Genomic DNA, 23,736 nt, shown 5'->3' with positions numbered 1-23,736 from the left:
TGGCTCATAGTGATTGGAAATACAGCTGTTTTTCCATGGAAAATGGAATTTTGCTGATCTGCCAGAATTTTGCTGCCAGAATTATGCCACAAAACCAACAGAAAGTTTCAACAGAAAAGCCTTATTTCAATATTTTGTCTACCTCCCAAGTTTTACACCAATCAAAGAAATCACTCTTCAAACATGGTAGCTAATAATTAACTACTGCGTAGAGTTGGGGGTGATACCAGAGTGCAGGGAAGGTATTAGTAGTGCTGACCTCCCTACAGCAATTAGTAGCTGAGAGTGAGGACTGTGTACAACACAGCAACTACAAACTACCTGAAATATTACGATGAGCTGGCTGAGGTATATTTCTCTTTTGCTTCTATGGAAATGCTGTACTTCTGATAATGGTAAGATATAAGATTATTATTATTATTATTTAAAAAGAACAACCCTGGAGAAATGGTTGTTAGCTACTCAAGTCATTGTTTTTTTCCATCTGTTTCGAGCCGTCATTCTGCCTCACATGTGTGAAACAATGGTCATTCTGCACAACTTGGAGTGCCCCCAGTGGTGCCGTTAAAATAGCGCCACTTTGGCTCCAACCATCTCAGGACTTGAGAAACCATTTTGCAGGGAGCATCATCCCTGCACACCCACTTCACAGCAGAGTCAGTTGATTCTGCTGGGAAACAGTTGCTCAGGGATAATAATAATAATAATAATAATAATAATAATAATAATAATAATAATAATAATTTCTTACCTGCCTCTCCATTTTGATTGAGGCGGGGAACAACAGTAAGTACAAAATACATAAAATACTGATTCAAAACATAGTATACGTTGTTAAAACATCCTAAAAAATATACTAAAAGCATCCTAAAATTCCACTGGATAGGCCTGCCATGACTTTCCCTGAATGCCTGTTTCCCAGGAGAATCTGCTTGCGATCCAGGTCACTGGGGTTGTGGCGGATGAGGCCTTTGCCTCAATGAAACGGGCTGTGCAAGCCTTTGCTGAGCACTTGGGAGGCTCCTGAGTCTCCCTGAGCCATCGGCAAAGCACACTTAGCAGATCTCCAGAAAGTGTGCAATTTCCCTTGGCCATGCCATTATCATGGACAGGGGTAATTGCACATGTTCTGGAGGCCCTGGAATGTGCACTTTCCCTCCCCCCTGCACAAATTGGGGCATTAAAGGTCCTCTTAGTGCAAGGCTCCCTTTAAAGCCTCCATCGGCTGGGGGGTGGGGAAGAAACATGCAGTTTCCCCAAGACTGGGGGGATCATATATTTTCTCCCTCCCCTCTATACATGAAAAATACATGATTTCCCCAGCCTTGGGGAAATTGCGTATTTCCCCCCCACTTCATTAATGGCAGCTGCCATTAACCCAGGGGGGGGACACGGGGGGAGGGAGAATGCAACCTGGAAGCCAGGGCAGACCCATACCTGAGGCTTGTGAGCACTCAGGTGTGGGTCCACAAGGGCTGGATGCCCAGACATCCACTGCCCTCTCAGAACCATGTGGACTCTCGATATTAAATGCTAATGGTGATATTCTCAGAGCCACACAGCTAAGGCCAGCTCAAGACCACGATGGGCCCCATGGTAGCCATCTGTAGTGATCCTCCTATTCTACCCAAAATACTGAATTCACACACAACAATCATGTCCACACAACCACAACCACCCCCAGATATCCAAAGTCAACAATGTACAATAATAATGCAATAATAATAATAATAATAATAATAATAATAATAATAATTCACTACATATTCTAGTATAAATCATCTCCCATGCTGCCTTGGAAGCAAATGACTTATATCTCTTCCATGATAGAAAACTTAAGTACAAAGACAAGCTTCCTCTTTGATTAGGGTGACCATATGATAAGGAGGACAGGGCTCCTGTATCTTTAACTATTGTATTGAAAAAGACATTTCAGCAGGTGTCATTTGTATATATGGGGAACCTGGGGAAATTTCCTCTTCATCACAACAGTTAAAGCTGCAGGTGCCCTGCCCTTTTTTAAAAATCTGGTCACTCTAGTATAGCTCCTGCAGCTTTAACTGCGGTGATGAAGAGGGAATTTCACCAGGTTCTCCATATATACAAATGACACCTGCTGAAATTCCCTTTTCTATGCAACTGTGAAAGATACAGGAACCCTGTCCTCCTTTTCATATGGTCACCCTACCTTTGATAGCATACAGCACACTGACACAGAAAACATAAACACACATTCTCTCTCTCTCTCTCTCTCTCACACACACACACACACACACACACGCACACTCTCTCTCTCTCTCTCTCTCTCTCTCTCTCTCTCTCTCTCTCACACACACACACACACACACACACACACAAGAAAAAGAGATAGACTGACTCAATGATTCAGTTGGATGCAACAGCCAAATAGGACAAACATGTATGCAGCCAGTGCTGGCCCAGGACATTTTGCTGCATGAGGAGGACCAGCTAACACCTCCCACCTCCACAATTCAAGAAGGACGCAGACAAGCTGGAGCGTGTTCAGAGGACGGCAACCAGGATGATCAGGGGTCTGGAAACAAAGCCCTATGAAGAGAGACTGAAAGAACTGGGCATGTTTAGTCTGGAGAAGAGAAGATTGAGGGGAGACATGATAGCACTCTTCAAATACTTAAAAGGTTGTCACACAGAGGAGGGCCAGGATCTCTTCTTGATCCTCCCAGAGTGCAGGACACAGAATAACGGGCTCAAGTTAAAGGAAGCCAGATTCCAGCTGGACATCAGGAAAAACTTCCTGTTAGAGCAGTACGACAATGGAATCAGTTACCTAGGGAGGTTGTGGGCTCTCCCACACTAGAGGCATTCAAGAAGCATCTGGACAACCATCTGTCAGGGATGCTTTAGGGTGGATTCCTGCATTGAGCAGGGGGTTGGACTCGATGGCCTTGTAGGCCCCTTCCAACTCTGCTTTTCTATGATTCTATGATTTCTCATAGAGTGATCTGGGCCATTCACTATTTCTCAGCCCATCCTGCCTGACAGGTGAGGAAAGGCAAGACATAAATGTAATAAATAATTGTATACTAGAAAAACAATTGTCTTACGCAGCGTTTATTACAAGCTTCCCTAGCATGTAAAAGGGCCACCTGTGCGTTGCATTATTACATGCATGTGCACTAAAGTTGGGAAGCAGCCTGTACTTCACTTGGATATTTTATCTTATATGGACTCTGGGGAGGGAAACTGCAGACTGACACCAACTCTTATAACTATATTAAATATTCAACATTTGAAAAACGCTCCCTTGCTTCTCATATGCCCCACCCATATGCCTCTATCTGCTGCATGTACATCAACTCAAAAATATGTTATTAGTAGCAAAAGCAACAAAGATCTTATGGCACCTTAAAGACTTGGGCCATGGCTAGATCAGGCCTATATTGCGGGATCATCCCAGGATCACCCCTGTGCATCCAAATGATGCGCAGGGGATCCCGGGAGCAGGAAGGGACGACCCCTCCATTTGCCTGGGATAATCCTTAGCTCTAGCTAAGGCCTGACAAATCTATTGTGGCATGAGCTTTTGTGGACTGTAGCCCACTTTATCAGATACATGGGGTACTATGGGGATTTTCAGTTTTTTGCACGGTATATATGGTGTATGGGGGGGCTTTTAAATAATGAGGTGAAAAGTAAATTTAATGAAGGAAATGAAGATATGTATCCTTCTTTTCATGGAATACTTCACAGCCCTATTCCCAACTCACTGCATTTCCCTTAAAACAAAACCAGCCCAAACTACTAGCCAACTGGATAACAACTCTGAACTACACTACATTGATGCCATATATTACCCTCCCTCCCAATGATACGAGTATAACACCTATAGACTTCTTGCACTTGACTCCTCGCGCTCCTTTATTCCTCATATTGAAGCAGTAGCTAAATCCTGTCGTTTTTTCCTGTATAATATTGCCAGGTTTTGATCCATCTTTGTCTGTCTCTTCTGCCAAGACGCTTGTTCATGCACTGGTTATTTCTCGGTTGGACTACTGCAACCTTCTTCTCACTGGCCTTCCTTCTTCTCACATCAGTTCATTGGTTTCTGTTCACCACTCTGCTGCTAAGGTTATCTTCTTGGCTCACCGCTCTGACCATGTTACTCCACTTCTGAAATCTCTTCATTGGCTTCCAATTCACCTCAGAATCCAATATAAACTCCTCCTGTTGACCTACAAAGCTTTTCACAGTCTAGCTCCTTCCTATCTTTCCTCTCTCATCTCACACTATTGCCCTGCTCATGCTCTTCACTGATGCCATGTTTCTTAATTTTTTTAAAAAAAAATGTATTTAACAATACACTAATACAATACTACAATAATCACAACAACACAAAAACAAAAGGAAAAAACACAATACATAAATTGAATAACCTTATAACATTTCTAATTTAATGCTTTTACATCATTGCATAACATAAAGTGCACCCCCAACCCCGGGATCTATTCTTGTTTCCAAAATCTCATTGATTCTTCTGGAGATGGTTTTCCACTCCCCTTAGATAATACATATTCTAGGAACTAATTCCAAATTCCCTCAAAATCATTCATTTTTGTTATCCCTCTTCTTACTTTTATATTACATGTCAATTTATCATTTATAGCAATATCCCAAATCTCTTTATACCAGAGAGAAGAGATTATTTGATAATCTCCTTGCACCTTCCAGTTCCTAGATATGATCAACCTTGCTGCTGTCAACAAATTCGTTATCAATTCTTTTGTTTCTTTATTACATTTTAAATCTCCATATAATGATAGCAATGCCACTGTAGGTGTCTCTTTGATCTTCATTCCCACTACATCATTTATCTCTTTAAACACCATTTTCCACAGTTTTTGAACAAATACACATTCCCACCACATATGTAAATATGTTCCTTTTTCTTTACATCCTCTCCAGCAATTTGCTGAATACAGCTTATTTATTTTATTTAATAGCACTGGGGTTAGATACCACCCCCATAAAATCTTGTAATAATTCTCTTTTATCCTCACTGACATACTTCTCAACACTCTTTGTCTTGATGCCATGTTTCTTACCTGCCCAAGGGTCTCTACTTCCCTTGCTCGCCTTCATCCATTTTCTTCTGCTGCCCCTTACTCCTGGAATGCTCTTCCAGAACATTTGCAAAATACAAGTTCAATCGCGGTTTTTAAAGCTCAGCTAAAGACTTTTCTTTTTTCTAAAGCTTTTAAAACTTGATTTTGATCTTACTTTTATACTGTTAGTTTTACTCCACCCTGTGCCTGTTTGGTGCATTCTCTTCCCCTTCTTATTGTTTTATTATGATTCTATTAGAATGTAAGCCTATGCGGCGGGGTTTTGCTATTTTATTGTTTTACTCTGTACAGCACCATGTACACTGCTGGTGCTATATAAATAAATAAATAAATAAATAAATAAATAAATAAATAAAATAATAATAGTTAGTTCTCAGAACATTCAAAATCTATCTTTCTGCATGTTGTAACAACCATGGTAATAATAATCCATGTGAAAGCACTCCTTTGAAACCCCATTCTTTCATTCCAACAATAACCCATATTGCACAGAGAAGGAAATTAAATGAACTGACTTTGAAATCATGAGTGCCCACTGTATCTGGGGAAGGGGGTGGTGGAAATTGAATAACACAGTCTACACAAAAGCACACACACAAGGCCCAAGAAATACAGACACACAGATAAATCACAAGGCATTCACACACAACAACACACACATTTGTACAACGAGGCATTTATACAGACACACATCTGTCCCCTTTATCAGAGGCCTCTAATTTGTGAAAACGGTCCTTTATGGCTGCCATTGTGTGCAACATTAGATATATGGAAATCTAGAGACCCCATCTATGATTGCTCATTATATTGATGAAAAATAACATTGTAGAGTGTGCCAAAGAAGTTGAAGTTGATTTCGGAAAGCTTGTAAAAGCTCATGGAGTTGGAGGTGGAGAAGACTCACATGCTGTAGGAACTATCGAGTGCCTCCCTGGATATTTCTTGGAAGGATCTGAAGAAGTAAAGTGCACTTACCATGAAAAGTGGGGACCTCTACCAAAGTGTTTGGGTATGTCGGCATATTTTGTTTGCTTGGATAATGTCTAGGATAAGTTAAAAAGTTGCTTCACACTGCAAAATTTAAAAGCACTTTAAAACATATCAAGGGCCTACGGACCAAGTTTGAGCTGCCTGGAGATGTCTAGAGTTACTAGACATCTGAGAATACTCCTATATGCATGACAAATGAAGCCTCTCCATACCGGGGATGAGACGATTTTTTTTTTTTTTTACTCATACTGCAGTATATGTTAAGAGTTAATGGTTGAATGGGCTATACAGTCAGAGAAGAAGGGGTTTCCTGCATTCTACTGATGCTGTTGTCCCAAACAGGGGAGGATTGCTGTGCGAAGGAAGCCTTGGATCAGCTAGAACATGTGTCATTACCTGGTGCAGCATCAGTATCTGTACTATCACAGTTAATTCAGTCGAATTGTAGGCAGCGTGCCACTGGCTGTGCTTTCCAGAAAGGGGATTGGGCAAGACCGAAGAGATTATTTGCAAGAAAGTAGAGAAGGGACAAACCTACAACCCTTTGAACTAGATAAAGTGTGACAGATGGTACATATGTCTGAAATAGCTGTTGGCTGAGATGAAATTGCTAAGGAATATTGCAGACATGATTGTCCAAGAAAGCTTCTTAAGGAGAAGAGATTTTACTATTTATTTATTTATTTATTTATTTATTTATTACATTTCTATACCGCCCAATAGCCAGAGCTCTCTGGGCGGTTCACAAAAATTAAAACCATTCAAAGTATAAAACAACAGTATAAAACCATAATATAAAATACAATATAAAAGCTCAACCAGATAAAAACAGCAGCAATGCAAAATTACAAATTTAAAACACAGAGTTAAAATGTATTTATAGATTGTATAAAGATTTATAGATTTATAGATTGTATTTTATTGATGATAGAGGCCTTAGCTAGACCTAAGGTTTATCCCGGGGTCGTCCCTGCCTGTTCCCGGGATCTGCTGTGTGTCATTTAGATGCACAGGGATGACCCCGGGACAATCCTGGGATAAACCTTAGGACTAGCTAAAACCTACGATTCATAACCCACCATCAAATAAGTTATCAAGGCAGCTTATACTACTACTGTAATTGAAAGAGAACGGGTAAAGAGGAGGGTATTAGAGTATCTCACCCTAACCCCATACTGTACAAAATATTATTAATACTGTCATATTAATTCCCTGTTTCTCAGCACCACATTAAATATTGAAACTAATTAACATGACATTTTTGCGTAACAATGCTTAGTTTCAGCCCCATGAGGTCTTACTCATTTTCTTCTCCACTGATTTGGTTCAGGCTGCACTGCCTGTAACATTGCAGGGTAAAAAGAGAGTACATTAAGTATAATAACAATACCTAACCTTTTCTCTCTCCTTTTAGCACCCTGCATTATCACAAAGGAACAGCTGGATGACAAACACTTGTTTTTGCCTGGCTATAGAAGATATTCACGCGTGATTCAACATAACAGTACAGTGGAATTCACATGCGGTGGGACCAGACCTTCTGTGGTCAGGACCTGCGTTGATGGGCACATAGATCTGCCATCTTGTTCCCCAGGTTAATCTGCTTTTAATTCTGACAAATTCCTCTTGGGTTACTTAAATACACAATGAACTGGTGACTACTCCACATTGAGGTGTTAAAGCCTGTTCCGTAGTGGTGGCTGGTGGCTCAGATTCAGGGAGATTCACATGACTGTTGTTACTTGTTGAATAACACGATTAGATTAATTAGCTGTCATATTTCTGCAGCTGAGCCAACAGCCTAAAAAAAGTTAATCCGAAGAATCAGAGAAAACCAATGATTGTTTAGTCTTTGGCAGGATCTACAACAGTGCTTTATAATAGTAGTGACAATGGTAAGGGCTCAGGACACACTCCATTTACAGTTTTCAAACCATTTTCAAATTGTCGTATCCTGCTTGGTGTAGATCTGGCCTTTGACTGTTTCCCATATTCAATAGGTGTCTCATATCTGGGGATACAAAATGATCCTGAATAAAGTTGAAAGCACTATGCTAGAAGCAGTGTTGTCATGGTGAACCTGTTCATATTAGGGGTGTGCACGGACCCCCCGCTCCGCTTCACTTGCAGATCCATGATTTTTGGAGCGGGCCGCTTCGCCCCGCCCCCGCTCTGCCCACTTCCGCTCCGCTCCGCTCGGAGCTCCGGATCCGGATCGGAGCTCCGTTTCCCCCCCCAATAGGGTTGCATTGAAAGCTAAAAAAGTAAACAACTTTTTTTCTCTTCAAGTTAGAAACCTCATGTTTGGCACCATGACACCTCATGGGGGTATACACACGCATGCCAAGTTTCAAGCCAATCCCATCATCCCCTGATTTTTGGGGAATTTTTGAAAATCGAGCACCCCATTCACACCCCTTTCCATAGCTCTGTCAATTTGCATGTTAGAAACCTCAAACTCACCACCATGATAGCTTATTCATGTGTACACATGGACGCCAAGTTTGAAGGCAATCCCATTATCCCCTGATTTTTGGGGAATTTTTGAAAATCGGGCACCCCATTCACACCCCTTTCCATAGCTCTGTCAATTTGCATGTTAGAAACCTCAAACTCGGCACCATGATAGCTTATCCATGTGTCCACACGGACGCCAAGTTTCAAGGCAATCCCATCATCCCCTGATTTTTGGGGAATTTTTGAAAATCAGGCACCCCATTCACACCCCTTTCCATAGCTCCGTCAATTTGCACGTTAAAAAAAATCCTCAAACTCACCACCATGACAGCTTATCCAGGGATACATACGCCGCACACCAAGACTCAAGGCAGTCCCATCATCCCCTGTTTTTTGGTGGGGCTTAAACCTGCAGACCTCTCAATGGGGCCATTTCAAAGGAAATCCCAACATGCCATGAATTGGGGAGTAGAGATAAACCTATGAATCTTCTTCCACACTTGAAAAATGGATTTGGAACTTCCAAAACTCCAAGTGAGCGCAGGAAGGACTTCTCCCCTGAGTCAAAGCCAGACACACACAACATCCCTGCAAGGCGGGCAGGGGAGGAGAGAGGGAAGGCAGGCAGACAGGCAGCAGACATTTCTGGGGGCATAAGGAAGTGAGCCAAGGATAAGCCAGTAATGCATATAAAATGGAATAAATAAATAAATAAATAAACGAAGGAGGGGTGGAATTAAAAGCAGCAGTGTTGCTGAATAAACAACAAGAAGAACTTTTAAAAAAAAGGCTATATCTGTCTTTTACCAGTAATAGGGGGACGTGCCCGGGGGAGAGGGAAGCAGCTGCCAGTTCAACTCAAGAAAGCCATTGCTTCACCAAGAGCTCTGAGAAGTAAACGCTCACTTCAACTCATAATAGGCATTGCTCCACCACTAAGAAGTAAACGCTCACTTCGACTCATGATAGGCATTGCTCCACCGTTTTACTCTCTTTGGAAGGCTCTGATGGCCTTCCAGTACAGGAGAGAGTGGGGGCACGTCCATGATGAGATGCGCTAGGGGAGCTCATCCCCTTGCACCACATCTTTTCAGTTGTTCCCCAAAGTTAGGGTGGGTAGCAGTGCTCTCTTATTCTTGGCTTAGTATATGATTTCAGGTTGTGTTTGTGCATTTGGTGGGGCTACTGTGTTTAAAAACACTGGGAAAAGTCCATTCAGATGAAGAAAGAGAAGTTTCCCAGAATCCCAAGTTACTCGTTTTGCCTATGCCCTCCTCTAACTTTGGGATCATGTGATCATGACCGGGAGCTGACTCTGCCCCTCAGCCCTTTGAAAAAGGTGTTTTTCCCGCCGATTATTTAAAAAATTCTAGCGCGCGACCCGCACCACGCAGAGAGGTGAGAGTAGTCTCAAAATGACCTCATCCACGACTCTCTGTGCACAAGAATTTTCAGAACGATAGCTTAAAAATCAACCCAGTTATCCCTGGTTCTTTCCCTCAATGCAATCCTATGGGCGAAAAGCCGAAAACCGCCGTTTGAGCCGCGCTGTCCCTGTTTGTTGATCCGATTTTTTAAAAAATATAGCACGCGACCTGCACGACGCAGAGAGGTGAGAGTAGTCTCAAAATGCCATGGTGAACCTGTTCATATCATTCATTCCCCCCATTTGGCCCCTGGTGAAACAGCTTTAGCAGGTTTTTGACATACTAAGAAACTGTGCAAAATAGTCAGGAGTTTCAGGGGCCCTCATACAGAATTAGCAAAGGAAATAAAACAGGAGCTTGAGCAGGGCATGAATAAATAACCAGAAATGATAACACAATCTATTGGCAACACCTTTGTAAACAATAAGCAATTTATCAGATAACAACAATGAAGTAATCCTGGAAACAGAGTTAAATTTCAGACAATTATAGTTTTGGTTTGTGATTGTTTATAACGTTGATGAAAATTCATGTTCTAGTGTGTGCCAGCCTACCTAACATTGATTTCGGAAGGCTTCTAAGAGCTCATGCGGTCGGAGGTGGAGATGAGTCATATGGTGCAGCAACATTCGAGTGCAACCCTGGATATGTCTTGGAAGGATCCAAAGAAGTAGAGTGCCGTCACCAACAGTGGGGACGTTTACCAAAGTGTTTGGGTAAGATGGCATGTTTTGTTTGCTTGCTGCATGTTTAAAACAACAATCGATAATACCTAGGGTAACTTTAAAAGGTTTCTTCACCCTGCAAAATTTATAGCATGTGAAAAGTCCAGAGACTGAGCATCTCAGGTGGAGATCATGTCTGTGTACAGTTGCCAAATGACTCACTGTTTTTATGAAACATTTGGACCTTATTGTGTTGCAGTCCTGCCAGATGTAAATGTAAGCAAAAAGCAGGTAAATGTATGGGAGGGTTTCTCTAGCAACAAAGTAAGGTTTAGATGCTTCATGAAGCAATACAGGATAGAGAAATTGTCGGTGATCTTTGCTTTTCTCAGGTGTTCCATCCTCCATTCCTGTACTTGGGCTTGAAAGATCAAAGAATAGTACTGCTGTATGCAGTTATTAGCAAGCACAGTTTGGACATTGTAAAAACCATTTCTGATCACTCCCTCTCTTCACCACTGTTCTGTCAGCCACAATGACTCCCTCAGCTCTCAAAATGACCTCACTCTTGTCTCACTTCCCACAGTCAGAATGCTGACAGGAGACCTGTCGTGGGCATGCTTGCGTTATGTCCAATGTCAGCATTCTGAAATCCCAAGGAGTGTTTCTGTAGAAAGAGGAGGGTGTCCACTGCACACAATCACCCTCCATATTTAGAGAACAACTGGAACAAGAACAGCAAGAATGGAGCTGGTAGACTCATTTTCCCTCTCCCTCCCTGGATCCTCAGCTATCATCCTCAACTTTTCCTGCCCTTTTCCCCCTTGCAAGAAACTCAAGCTGGCTTACACTGTCCTTGTCTCAATATTATCCTTATCACAACCCTGTGAGGTAGGTTAGCCTGAGAGTCAGTGACTAGCCCGAAGTCATGTAGTAAGCCACATGGCCAAGTGGGGGACTAGAGCCCAGATCTTATTTTATATTTTAACTGATTCTATGGCATTTAAATCCCCCCTCTTTTTTTTTTTAACAAATAACATTTGTTACTGGGTAGGTTAAAACATAATAAATAAGCAAACAAAGAAATGGAATAGAATTTTCATTGACAGAATCATCAACAGTGTCATAATGTCCTGCTTTTCAGTAACACATTTAAAGTTTAACATAATTAAAATGACATGTCGGTGTAATGATGCCTGTGCTTCAGTCACAATAAACTCCTTAAGGTCTTACTGGTGTCCCCCCCGCCCCCGCTGATTTGATTAAGACTGCACTGCCTTAATCAAGAGGGCACCTTAGGTATGATAACTGTACCTGACCTTTTGAGCTCCATCAGATGAGCATTTTACTTTACCCACATTTCTGGGCAACCACGGATTTTCCCGGGTCCCTCTCACGACATCGCCTGCCTCCCATCTTGCCTTCTGTGCGCCACAAAAAGTAAGTCCGACTTAAAATACAGATGGAAATTGCTGCTATCTCCTGCTGTGTGCAGGAGAAGCAGCTTGATCAAAACGGCCCACCAAATGGATGGCATGCACATTGTTTAATTCTACTTTCAAAAGGGACAAACGCATGGGCGGAGAAGTGACGGCAAGCAAATGTGATTTCCCCCTGTGTGAAGATGCTCTTTGTCTCTCCTTTTAGCACCCTGCATTATCACAAAGGAACAGCTGGATAACAAAGACTTGTTTTTGCCTGGCTACAGAAGACATTCACACGCAATTCAGCATAACGATACAGTGGAACTCATATGCGGGCAAAGCAATGCTTTTATCCCTTCTGCAGTCAGCACCTGTGTTGATGGGCACATAGATCTGCCAACATGTTATACAGGTTAATTTGCTTTTGATACTGACAAACTCCTCTTGGGTTATTTAAATACACAATGAACTGCTGACTATCCTACATTGAGGTATTAAAAGGTGTTCACTAGTGGAGGCTCCAATTTTGAGGGAGCTGTGATTTTATTCTTCGATACTGTCAGAAACATCCAGGGGCTATCCAAAGTGCAGAACTGATGGGGGAGGGATAGAGTTAATCACCTTGGATAGGTCCTTTAGAGTTCTGGTTCATTCTGAACGAAATCCAGAATGGAATTGCAACCCCGCCAAAATGAAAGACACCAGCCTCCACTGTAGTTCACTATGGCTTGTTCATAAAATACAAAAACTGTATAGAAGCAGCTCCTTGATTCAGATCTCAAGACTTTGCCTCATGCCCTTACTTGTGCTGGTGTAAAGCCTCTGTTGCCATGGGAGCTGATATACAAAACTGGCACCTGTTTTTTAAAGGTGAAAACAAAACAAAAATGAGCAAAATCTGTCCCGTACAGAATGAACCCTGAAAAAGTGTGTGGGTGGTGGTGGTGGTGGTGAGATGCTGCTTTTTAAAATATAATTTAGGATTTCTTTAAATTTGAAGCAAAAAAACACAAGATGTGAGATTAGCGCTGTTTGACATGGAGTATATAAGACAGCATGGGATTACAGAGCAATAGGGGACTGTATGGCGCAGAGCAAATAAACATTCTCTTTTGCTATTAAAGCTTGAGCTTTGAACTGTTTTCAACTTTCAAAATATTCTGCGCGTCTACACTGCTCAGGCTTTAGTATAAAAATCAATGAGCAAAATCGGTCAGGTCGATCTCTAGTAATAAGTGTTACACTAATGTATTTTTATAGATGCTCTGCTCATGAGGGATGGATGATCTTTTCCACCCTATTCTTTGCTAGCTTTTCTTCCATTGATAAAACGCTGCTCATTTGTGATGAACGTACCATGATAGAGATGAATGCTTCAAATTTGGGGAGATTCACTTGATTGCTGTTACTTGTTGAATAACATGGTTATATAACTAGCTGTCATATTTCTGCAACTGAGCCAAAGGCAGCTTTAAAAAAAGTTAATTTGAGGATTCCAAGAAGGTCAATGATTGTTTAGTCTTTGGCTGTTTTTCATATTCAGCAGGGTTCTTATATCTGGGGATACAAAATGACCCTGAATAAAATAGAAAGCAGTGTTGGCATGGTGAACCTGTTCATTTCATTCATTCTCCCCAGTTTGGCCCCTGGTGAAACAGCTTCAGCAGGTTTTTGACATACGAAGAAGCTTTGCAAAATAGGCAGGGGCTTCAGGGACCTTCATACAGAATTAGCAAAGGAAATAAAACTGGAGCATGAGCAGGGCATGAATAAATAACCAGAAATGATAACACAATCTATTGGCAACACCTTTGTAAACAGTAAGCAATTTATCAGATAACAACAACAAAGTAATCTTGGAAACAATTAAATTTATTTATTTATTTTATTACGTTTATATACAGCCGAAGCTCTCTGGGCAGTTCACAAAATTTGATGCAATTATGGTTTTGGTTTTTGATTGTTCATAATATTGATGAAAATTCACATTCTAGTGTGTGCCAGCCCACCTAACATTGATTTCGGAAGGCTTCTAAGAGGTCATGCGATCGGAGGTGGTGATGAGTCATATGGTGCGGCAACGTTCGAGTGCAACCCTGGATATGTCTTGGAAGGATCCGGAGAGGTAAAGTGCTCTAGGCAAAAGTGGGGACCTCTACCGAAGTGTTTAGGTAAGATGGCATGTTTTGTGTGCTTGTTGCAAGTTTAAAACAGGAGTGAATAATATCTAGGATAACTTTAAAAGGTTTCTTCACCCTGCAAAATTTGTAGCATGTGCAAGGACCAGGGAGCAAGCATATGAGGTGGTGATCATGTCTGTCTACAGTTGCCAAATGACTCACTGTTTTTACGAAACATCTGAGCCTTACTTTGTGGCTCAGCAAATAATATGGTTTTGCAGTCTCATCATGTGAATTCCGGGCCTCGTCCCGTGGTCGTCTCTGCCTGCTCCCGGGATCCCCTGTGTGTCATTTACATGAACAGGGATGACCCCGGGACGATCCCGGGATAAACCTTAGGTCTCGCTAAGGCCCCAGTTAAGATACTGATTTGTAATGTGGCATCAGCTTTCAGCAAAGATTAGTATTTGCATAGCAAAATGATCCTAGTTATTTCCAGGAGTACATAGCAGGCCTCTTTAAATGAGGACATTTCTACCTGAGGCTTTATTTCACTCTTGTGATTGGTCACTCATGGAAGTTTGTGGGTCTTTTACACAATGTCACTAACCTCTAGGAGGGCAACTCTTATGATTTCTGGCCTTTATACCAATTTTAAAAAGATTAGGGATAATGTAATAGTAAATGTTAATTTGCTTTAATAGCTGTGTGTAATTGCGCAGTCCTGCTATATCACAGTGCCATCTGGTGGCTGTATAATGAAACATCATCATCATCATTATTATTATTATTATTATTATTATTATTATTATTATTATTATGTCCCGCCTTTTGCCCAATGCTGGGCCTCAGGGCAGCGTTTCAAAATTAAAACACATACAGTTAAAACCTATAAATAGAAATACACAAAAGTTAAAAAATATATTAAATACATTCCAATATTTAAACATTTAAACCTTTAAAATACATGACAATTTAAAAAGTTCTAGGCATAGACGGAGGTCCAGATTTATTAATGAAAGGCTTGCCAGAACAAGAACGTTTTTGTCTGCCTCTGAAAGCACATCAAGGAGGGAACCAGTTCCAGAGCCCTGGAGCAGCCACTAGACGGCCCTATCCCGGGTTCCCACCAGGCGCGCCTGTGATGGTGGTGTGACTGAGAGAAGGGCCTCCCCTGAAGATCTCAGAGTACAGGCAGGCTCATAAGGGAGAATACGGTCTTTCAGATAACCTGAAACCAAGCCATATAGAGCTTTATAGGTGATAACCAGCACTTTGAAACAGGCCGGAAGCCAGTGGAGCTGTTGTAACAGGGGAGTTATTTGCTCCCTGTAACCAGCCCCAGACAACACTCTGACTGCAGCTCTTTGAACCAACTGAAGTTTCCAAACAGCCTTCAAAGGCAGCCCCACATAGAGCTCATTACAGTAATCCAATTGGGATATAACTAAGGCAGCCAGTGGAATGGCCTGCCGGACGAGATTCATCAATTTGACAGTCTTTTAGCATTTAAAAAAGCAATAAAGACTGATCTATTCCGGCAGGCCGTTCCAGTGAAATTTCATAATGTTTTTAGGATGCTTTAATCATGTACAGTATGCTATGTTTTTAATCAGTTTTTAATGTGTTTTATATTCACTGTTGTTTCCCGCCTCGATCCAAGTGGAGAGGCGAGTAAGAAATATATTATTATTATTATTATTATTATTATTATTATTATTATTATTATTATTATTGTCACCATGGCCAGGTCCGACACCTCTAGGAACGGGCGCAGCTGGCGCATTAGCTTTAACTGTGCAAATGCACTCCTGGCCACCATTGAAATCTGGGCATCCAGGCTCAGGGCTGAATACAAAAGTACACCCAAGCTGTGAACCTGTGTCTTCAGGGGGAGTGAAACCCCATCTAACACAAGCTGAATCCCTATTCCCTGATCTGCTTTTCGACTGACCAGGTGGACCTCTGTCTTGTCTGGATTAAGCTTCAATTTGTTTGCCCTCATCCAGTCCATTACTGCCAACAAACATGGGTTTAGCACAGAAAGAGCTTCCTTGGAATTGGGTGGAAAGGAGTGGTAGAGTTGGGTGTTATTAGCGTACTGGTGGCACCCCACCCCAAAACTCCAGACAGCTTCTCCCAACATTTTCATATATATGTTGAATAGCATGGGGGACAGAACAGAACCCTGAGGGACTCCATAGGCCAACAGCCAAGGAGTTAAATAGAATTCCGAAACATGGAGAACTTGTAGACAAAGGAAGTCCAGGGGGTGGGGGGAAGCATGGGTCAGCACATATATGGAGCTAATCTCAATCCCTCAATGAATCCAGAAGTAAAAACCCTGATAAATTGCAGCATAAAAAGCCTGGTGGGGAGAAGCCCTTAAAACCCGCTAAAGTGAAAGTTCAAGAACAACCAACATCAGCTAAATTTGTCAGTGGTTCATAATTCTGATGGACTCTTCACATTTTGGGAGCTCCCTTCACCATAAATCCTTCAAAACCAGGCAGGATCTACACTATTGCTTTAAAATGATTTATAACAGTTTTGACAACCGTTGGGGCCCAGGACACACTCCATGTACAGTTTTCAAAACATTTTCAAAGTGTCATATCCTGCTTGGTGTAGATCTAGCCCCAGTGTATAAATCCCCATAAATAAAAATAAATAACATCGGTTGAACATAATGCTGGCATTCAATGCGTCTTCTAAGAAATGAAACTTCAATGGAAATGAGCACATTTCTCGTGAACGAGGAGCAGAGATGTACTTTGGGCTGAATTGAATTTTGTGATTTGTGACATTAACACTATTTCTGTCATTAACACGGACATATAATGATCTGTTTTTCAACTCTATATTTAATATTTTAAATAATAATAGAATATGTGTCTGAGTAACTATGCCTATACTTCAGCCACAATGAGCCCTTGATGTTGCATTAATTTCCTCCCATTGATGTGGTGAAGACTGGATGGCCTGTAATCTTGCAGGATAAAAAGAGGCTAAACCAAGCGTAATAAATTAATACCTATCCCTTTTCTCTCCCCCTTTAGCACCCTGTATGATCTTAAAGGATCTGTTGGATGCCAACCACATCCTTTGGTCTTTGGGCCGAAGCCATTCGACTGTGATTCCACATAACAGTACACTGGAATTCCAGTGCAAGGAAGGATATGCCACGGCAAGAAGTTTAGCTGAAAGGACCTGTGTGGATGGACACATAGATCTGCCATCGTGTCTCCCAGGTTAATCTGCTTTTAAATCTGACAAATTCCACTTGGGTTATTTAAATATTTGTTTGTTTATTTATTTATTTATTTATTTATTACATTTCTATACCACCCAACAGCCGGAGCTCTCTGGGCGGTTCACAAAAATTAAAAAACATTCCAAGTATAAAACAACAGTATAAAACCATAATATAAAATTCAAAATAAAAGCTCAGCCAGATAAAAACAGCAGCAATGCAAAATTACAAATTTAAAACACCAAGTTAAAATTTACTTATAGACTGTTAAAATGCTGGGAGAATAAAAAGGTCTTCACCTGGCGTCTAAAAGCATATAATGTAGGCCAAGTGAACCTCTTTAGGGAGCTCATTACACAGCCGAGAAGGCCCTCCTCCTGGTAGCCACCTGCCTCACTTCCTTTGGCAGGGGCTCGCGGAGAAGGACCCCTGAGGATGACCTTAGGGTCCAGGCAGGTACATACGGGAGGAGGCGTTCCTTCAGATAGCCTGGCCCCAAGCTGTTTAGGGCTTTAAATGCTAATACCAGCACTTTGAATCGGGCCTGGACCTGGACTCCATGAACCTTTAACTATAACCACTTTGAGATTTGAAAAGCCCCTTCTTCTATGGTTTCCCTTCAGTTCATGCAGTATCTAATCTTCTTAGATCCATAGAACAACTCATATCTTTAACATCACCATTTCCATGGCCACCTCATGGAAGGGCGTACTAGCTTTTCCACCTCATTATTTGCTAGCTTTCCTCTCATTGATAAAATACTGCCCATTCTTAATGAAAAATACAGTGATGGGAGAATGATTCAAATTGGGGGTGGGGGACTCATATGCTGTTGCTAGTCAAATGGCATGGTATCATATTCCTGCTCTTGAACCAAAAGCTTTTTATTTTAATTTTTTTAAGTTAGTTTGAAGAATAAGATAAAACCAATTCTTGTTTAGTTACTGGCTTTGTTAAGAAGTGGTCTTATGGATGCCTCCTTTGAAGCAGTTGGGTGCCATCCGTCTCTTGATAGGAGATTAAGGGAACTCTCCCACTCTTAGTGAGAGATTAATACATTCTTGGACCCAGCTGGTCAGTCCCCTTGGGCTTCATGTCAGCAGTTACGATGGTCAAGGCTAAGAAGTCAAATGGTTGGTTAGACTTCTCTAGGCACTTTGTACACATCTTCAGATTGGAACATTTGCATGAGATGCTACCTCTAGTATCAAGAGGCAGTAAGCCTATATATACCAGTTGCAGGGGGAAATGGGCAGGAAGGTGCTGATATGGCACATCCCTGGCTGACGGCTGGTTGGCCACTGTGTGAACAGAGTGCTGGACTCGATGGACCTTTGGTCAGATCCAGCAGGGCTCTTCTTAAGTTCTTATGTTCTAAACAACTGAACCTGATCCCAGAAGATCAGACCAAACCAGAAAGTCCTCTGGACATTTCCTCTGGAACTGTGTCAAAGATGGTATACAGGTCAGAAAGAATATGAGCAATTTTATCCTTGAAAAGCTTACCCTTCTTGTCACAACACAAGTCATGTTTCCAATTACAATATATCTAGCATAAATATACGAAATCAGAAGACGTTTACTTCTTGGGAGGAGAGCAATGACAAATCTTGATAAAATAGTTAAGAGCAGAGACACCACACTGACAACAAAGGTCCGCATAGTTAAAGCAATGGTATTCCCCGTAGTAACCTATGGCTGCGAGAGCTGGACCATAAGGAAAGCTGAGTGAAGGAAGATAGATGCTTTTGAACTGTGGTGTTGGAGGAAAATTCTGAGAGTGCCTTGGACTGCAAGAAGATCAAACCAGTCCATACTCCAGGAAATAAAGCCAGACTGCTCACTTGAGGGAATGGTATTAAAGGCAAAACTGAAGTACTTTGGCCACATAATGAGAAGACAGGATACCCTGGAGAAGAGGCTGATGCTAGGGAAAGTGGAAGGCAAAAGGAAGAGGGGCCGACCAAGGGCAAGATGGATGGATGATATCCTGCAGGAGACAGACTTGACCTTGGGGGAGCTAGGGGTGGCGACGGCCGACAGAAAGCTCTGGCGTGGGCTGGTCCATGAAGTCACGAAGAGTCGGAAACGACTGAACGAATAAACAACAACAAACAGCATGAGCAATTTAAGTAAGATAAATGGCTTAACCAGGTATAAAAGCAAAATAGTGTAATCAGCATAGGTGATGAATATAACATAATCAACATAAACAGGTTTGATGTAAATAGGTTAAATGCCTCATTTTGTGCTTTACACACCCTAGTGCTAATGTGAATACTGCCAAAGGAAGCTTTCTGTTGCTGACCTCTTGGAGGGCATAGTGAGGGTCACTGTAGAAGTGGAATTCCCCACATCAGTGGAGCTCCTCTCTGCCAGCTGAAGAACACCACCACCATATCTTATTTTTTTAACAACCGAAAATAATTGAAAACAAGAACAGTCAACAATGTCAGAGCAAAGACAAGAAATATTTAGGTGCATACATTGGTATATGCTGTCCAAATCTCTGAGTGAGTGTCCAAGAGGAATTGATGATGATAGGATATGTGTTACAATATGGAGAGACCAAGAGGGTCCTTGGTCTAGTGAATGATGGATGGTGGACATTTATCCTTCAAACCTTGGTGTCCAACCCTCTTTTTGACCATGAAGTCTTGCAAGTCTGAGTTTTGTTGGCTGCCTCTTAACTTCCACATTGTGAGGATGTAATTTAACACTGCATGAATTTCTGGAAAAGTCAGTGAATTTTCTGGAACAAAATGAATGCATAAGAAAACTTGTAACCAAAAGGGTGGTATGATAGGGTACTCCTAAATATAAACGAGTAACGGGAAGAATCCAATGGGGTGCTTACTCTCTTGCTGATCTAGCGCTTCTTTGGGAAATCTCAAAACAAGTAGAAACACTAGTTTCTGGAAAAAGGCTGGTTGGCAATGGCAGAGCTCCAGAAATGAGAGTTCCTGCTTGTTTTGGATTCTTCTCAGACGTGATTTATTATTATTATTATTATTATTTATTTATATAGCACCATCAATGTACATGGTGCTGTACAGAGTAAAACAGTAAATAGCAAGACCCTGCCGCATAGGCTTACAATCACTGTTTCTTAATTAGAGGGTAATGTGCAATGTAACTGATGGGGTGGAAGGGAATTCAATACTTTTGAATCTGGTTAACTCAAAATGTGGAAGATTTTGATATCTATAATTATAGCAAATTATTGCAAGGGACTAAAATAGGTCACGTAGAAGAACCGAAAAGTGTGTTTGTGGGGGAGGAGCATAATATAAATGCTAAAAGCACCCAACTGTTGTAATGTGACACTGTAAAGCATGCAGTTTATTAAATAAAAGTAAAAATATTCAAAAGCAGCACTAAAATACGATGAAACAGGATTGAATGATCAAAATACACATTCCAAAAATGTGTAAGTCATAGAAATGGTGGTGTAGCCTGTTTCAAAAGTCTTCTTCAGAAGTAACATAGATTCTAACTCCATTTCAACACTACCTTAGGTTTTTTTCAAGGCCCCAGAATGGTCAACATTTTCCCCCCTCATGTCGGCTATCAGTCATTTCCTGTGTTCATGTCAATCTTGGAACAATGAATGATAAATGGCGACTCCTATTCACTCAATAAACTGCACATTTTACATTTTGACATGGCAACAGTTGGGTGCTTTTTAGCATTTTTATTGTGGGGCACAAATAAGAACCTCCTAAGTTGGGAGAATTCATTACAAAAATGAATGTTTGCTCCCATGAGTGCTTCTCCTCTACCTGCTTAGTATCCCACTAGAAGTAAACTCTTCTGTTATAGCTAAGAGGAAAAAGCTGGCTCTGGGGTTTTGTGGGATGGGAAGAAAGCTAGAATTATGGTAAAACCCTGTAGCAGCTGACTAAGAAAGGGGATGTAGTTTTTCTTTATATTATATGTTTGCTGACTCACTTAAAATCATGGTTCATGACAGCCACAAGATTAGAATAACAGAATCTAACTACAATTCCTAAGTATACCATTTGGTTTTAGAAGAGAAAGGACAGAGGCCTTAGCTAGACCTAAGGTTTATCCCGGGGTCGTCCCTGCCTGTTCCCAGGATATCCTGTATGTCATTTACATGAACAGGGATGACCCCGAGACGATCCTGGGATAAACCTTAGGTCTAGCTAAGGCCTTCGTCAGTACAGCAAATCCCTGGGTTAGTATTTATTTAAAATACAGTACAAACTGAATTTCTTGCTCCTTGCAGAAACAAACTACGAGTCATTTGGACGTCTACCAACTTCCATCTCGGATCATTTGAAAGATTATTAATTCAGGACTGGTGCAAAAGAGGTGTGGAAATATATTCCAAACTCCACATTATGTGTAAACTTTATCGATGGAACTGGAAGTGATAGAAACTGTCCTTAGAAAGAGAGTGAAGATTTTGTAATAAATCTTGCCTCTTTCTGTGGTGATTATCATGTTGGGAATCTTCCACACTATTCATTTTAACTAGTGTAAACATTAGTTGTTTGGGTGCTCACTCTCAGGGAAAGGAATTGGCTGCTGATTCTTTCAATATATTGAAAGAACAATAACTACTGGTCTTCTTTTTCAAATAGTAGATTTTTTAATTTGCTAATGGTGACTTTGTGGTTGATGGAAATTACTTGGCATTGCTGCCTTCTAATAGAATGGCAGGTAGCAAAGAAAAACGAAAAAGGTAAAACAGAATAGGCATTCACTAGTCCCAAGTGCAGGCAAAAAGCTAAGATTAAGAAAAATAGGTGATGAGTAGAATATGCTGTTTTGTTACATGTTTTCTTTCTTCTGTTTTTGGACTTCATCCAAAGCAGATATATATCCCTAATAGTCACAAACTATTGCTTGTGTACTGAACCAGTTTAACATGATATAGTCAAACAGCTTTCTGTTGCAGATCAGAGGAATTTACAAAGAAAATAGTTACTCAAAATCAATGTTCGTAACTTTATTTTCTAATTCTTTACTTTGTATTTTATAGGAAGTATAAGATGAGTATAGTGGACGTTTTCAACCCACATATGGTCTTCAAAAATCGTTGATCACTTCTCACTAATATTACCAAAAGTTGCTGCTGCTTCAACTTATGTTTTCCTTGGTATATGCAGCTGCTCACAATGGATCATCAACCAAAATTGAAAATCCATTTTTAGAGAAGCTACATCTGCAACCCTTATTATGGCTGAAGTTAAAAATGGCTACAAACATTGGACTAACCAACTTCTAACAGTTGATGGGACTTGATGTCCAAAGTATTTGGAGATCTACCTTCTACCTTCTGCCCTGCCCTAAATAATACTGGATTTGTATAATTGCAATGGAATTACTTTTGGCTGCAAGGGTTTTATGCTCATTAAAGAAAATATTTGCAAAATGCACATCATAGCATACATGCGTGTAATTATGCATATATACTGAAATGACACATGTCCAGAATCTCATGGTACTCAGTGGTATGAATTAATGAACACAGATGGGAAACAATTGTAAATTGCTATGAAACGGCATAATCCACATTTTTAAAATATGCCTTGTTTCTAGCAAAGAACAAAAGATTAGGACTTCCTTGTTAGTTCCTCTTGAAATTCAGTTTTCCTCCCAATAAAAATGGAGTTGGAAGAGGATACTATGGGAGGTGAAGGGAGAGTATAGTTCTGGGGTGGGTGATACATGTCTCATGGCCTGCATGATCCCCCACCCACTGCCACCTAGTATGGCCTGTGTGGCAGTTGTGCCACTGAAATTCTTGGCAGCAAAAGAATCATAGAATCAAAGAATAGTAGAGTTGGAAGGGGCTTATAAGGCCATCGAGTCCAACCCCCTGCTCAATGCAAGAATTCACCTTAAAACATACCTGACAGATGGTTGTCCAGCTGCCTCTTGAATTATTCTAGTGAGGGAGAGCTCACAACCTCCCTAGGTAACTGGTTCCATTGTTGTACTGCTCTAATAGTCAGGACGTTTTTCCTAATGTCCAGCTGGAATCTGGCTTCCTGTAACTGGACCCCATTATTCCGTGTCCTGCACTCTGGGATAATTGAGAATCAATCTGTTTACCACACTGTAGCAGTAAATAGGTCAAACTTTTATTAGTTCTCAAGGTAAGTTTGACTAAATGACTGCTCCATGGTGGTTTGTCACCAACTTTGGGCATCAAACCACCAACATTTTTTTTGCTGCTGCCATGGAGGTGAAAATGGCTCACAGATGCCCTGACATTGCTCATCATGATATAGGCCAGAGAGCTTCGGCTATTGGGTGGTAT

At 41.1% G+C, this 23,736-nt stretch overlaps 1 protein-coding gene across 2 annotated transcripts; it reads left to right on the top strand.

Moving 5' to 3' along the window:
* The first annotated feature begins 243 nt into the window (after window positions 1–243).
* Window positions 244–22,849, top strand: LOC134404435 (complement factor H-like). Of its 2 annotated transcripts, XM_063135124.1 has the most exons (9): window positions 244–395; window positions 5,935–6,114; window positions 7,510–7,689; window positions 10,519–10,695; window positions 12,292–12,480; window positions 14,063–14,239; window positions 17,248–17,439; window positions 21,694–21,779; window positions 22,453–22,849. In XM_063135124.1, the coding sequence occupies exons 1-8, from the start codon at window positions 335–337 to the stop codon at window positions 21,756–21,758; spliced, it is 1,221 nt and encodes a 406-aa protein (XP_062991194.1). In that variant the 5' UTR covers window positions 244–334; the 3' UTR covers window positions 21,759–21,779; window positions 22,453–22,849. The 2 variants fall into 2 exon arrangements, with proteins under 2 accessions (XP_062991194.1, XP_062991200.1); XM_063135130.1 differs by lacking the exon at window positions 21,694–21,779.
* Window positions 22,850–23,736: the final 887 nt, after the last annotated feature.

This window comes from Elgaria multicarinata, chromosome 1 (genome assembly GCF_023053635.1).
Source record: "Elgaria multicarinata webbii isolate HBS135686 ecotype San Diego chromosome 1, rElgMul1.1.pri, whole genome shotgun sequence".
Lineage (NCBI taxonomy): Eukaryota > Metazoa > Chordata > Lepidosauria > Squamata > Anguidae > Elgaria > Elgaria multicarinata.
Note: the sequence above shows the minus strand (reverse complement) of the source record. Positions and strands in the feature narration are given on the sequence as shown.

What these genes read in the sequence shown, in the direction of transcription:
- LOC134404435 (XM_063135124.1), top strand. Translation starts at nt 335, where the DNA reads ATGAGCTGGCTGAGGTATATTTCTCTTTTGCTTCTATGGAAATGCTGT. An exon ending in TCTGCCATCTTGTTCCCCAG is followed by an intron (nt 7,690 to 10,518) that starts GTTAATCTGCTT and finishes TTCATGTTCTAG; the next exon opens with TGTGTGCCAGCCTACCTAAC. An exon ending in TCTGCCATCGTGTCTCCCAG is followed by an intron (nt 17,440 to 21,693) that starts GTTAATCTGCTT and finishes TGCTCCTTGCAG; the next exon opens with AAACAAACTACGAGTCATTT.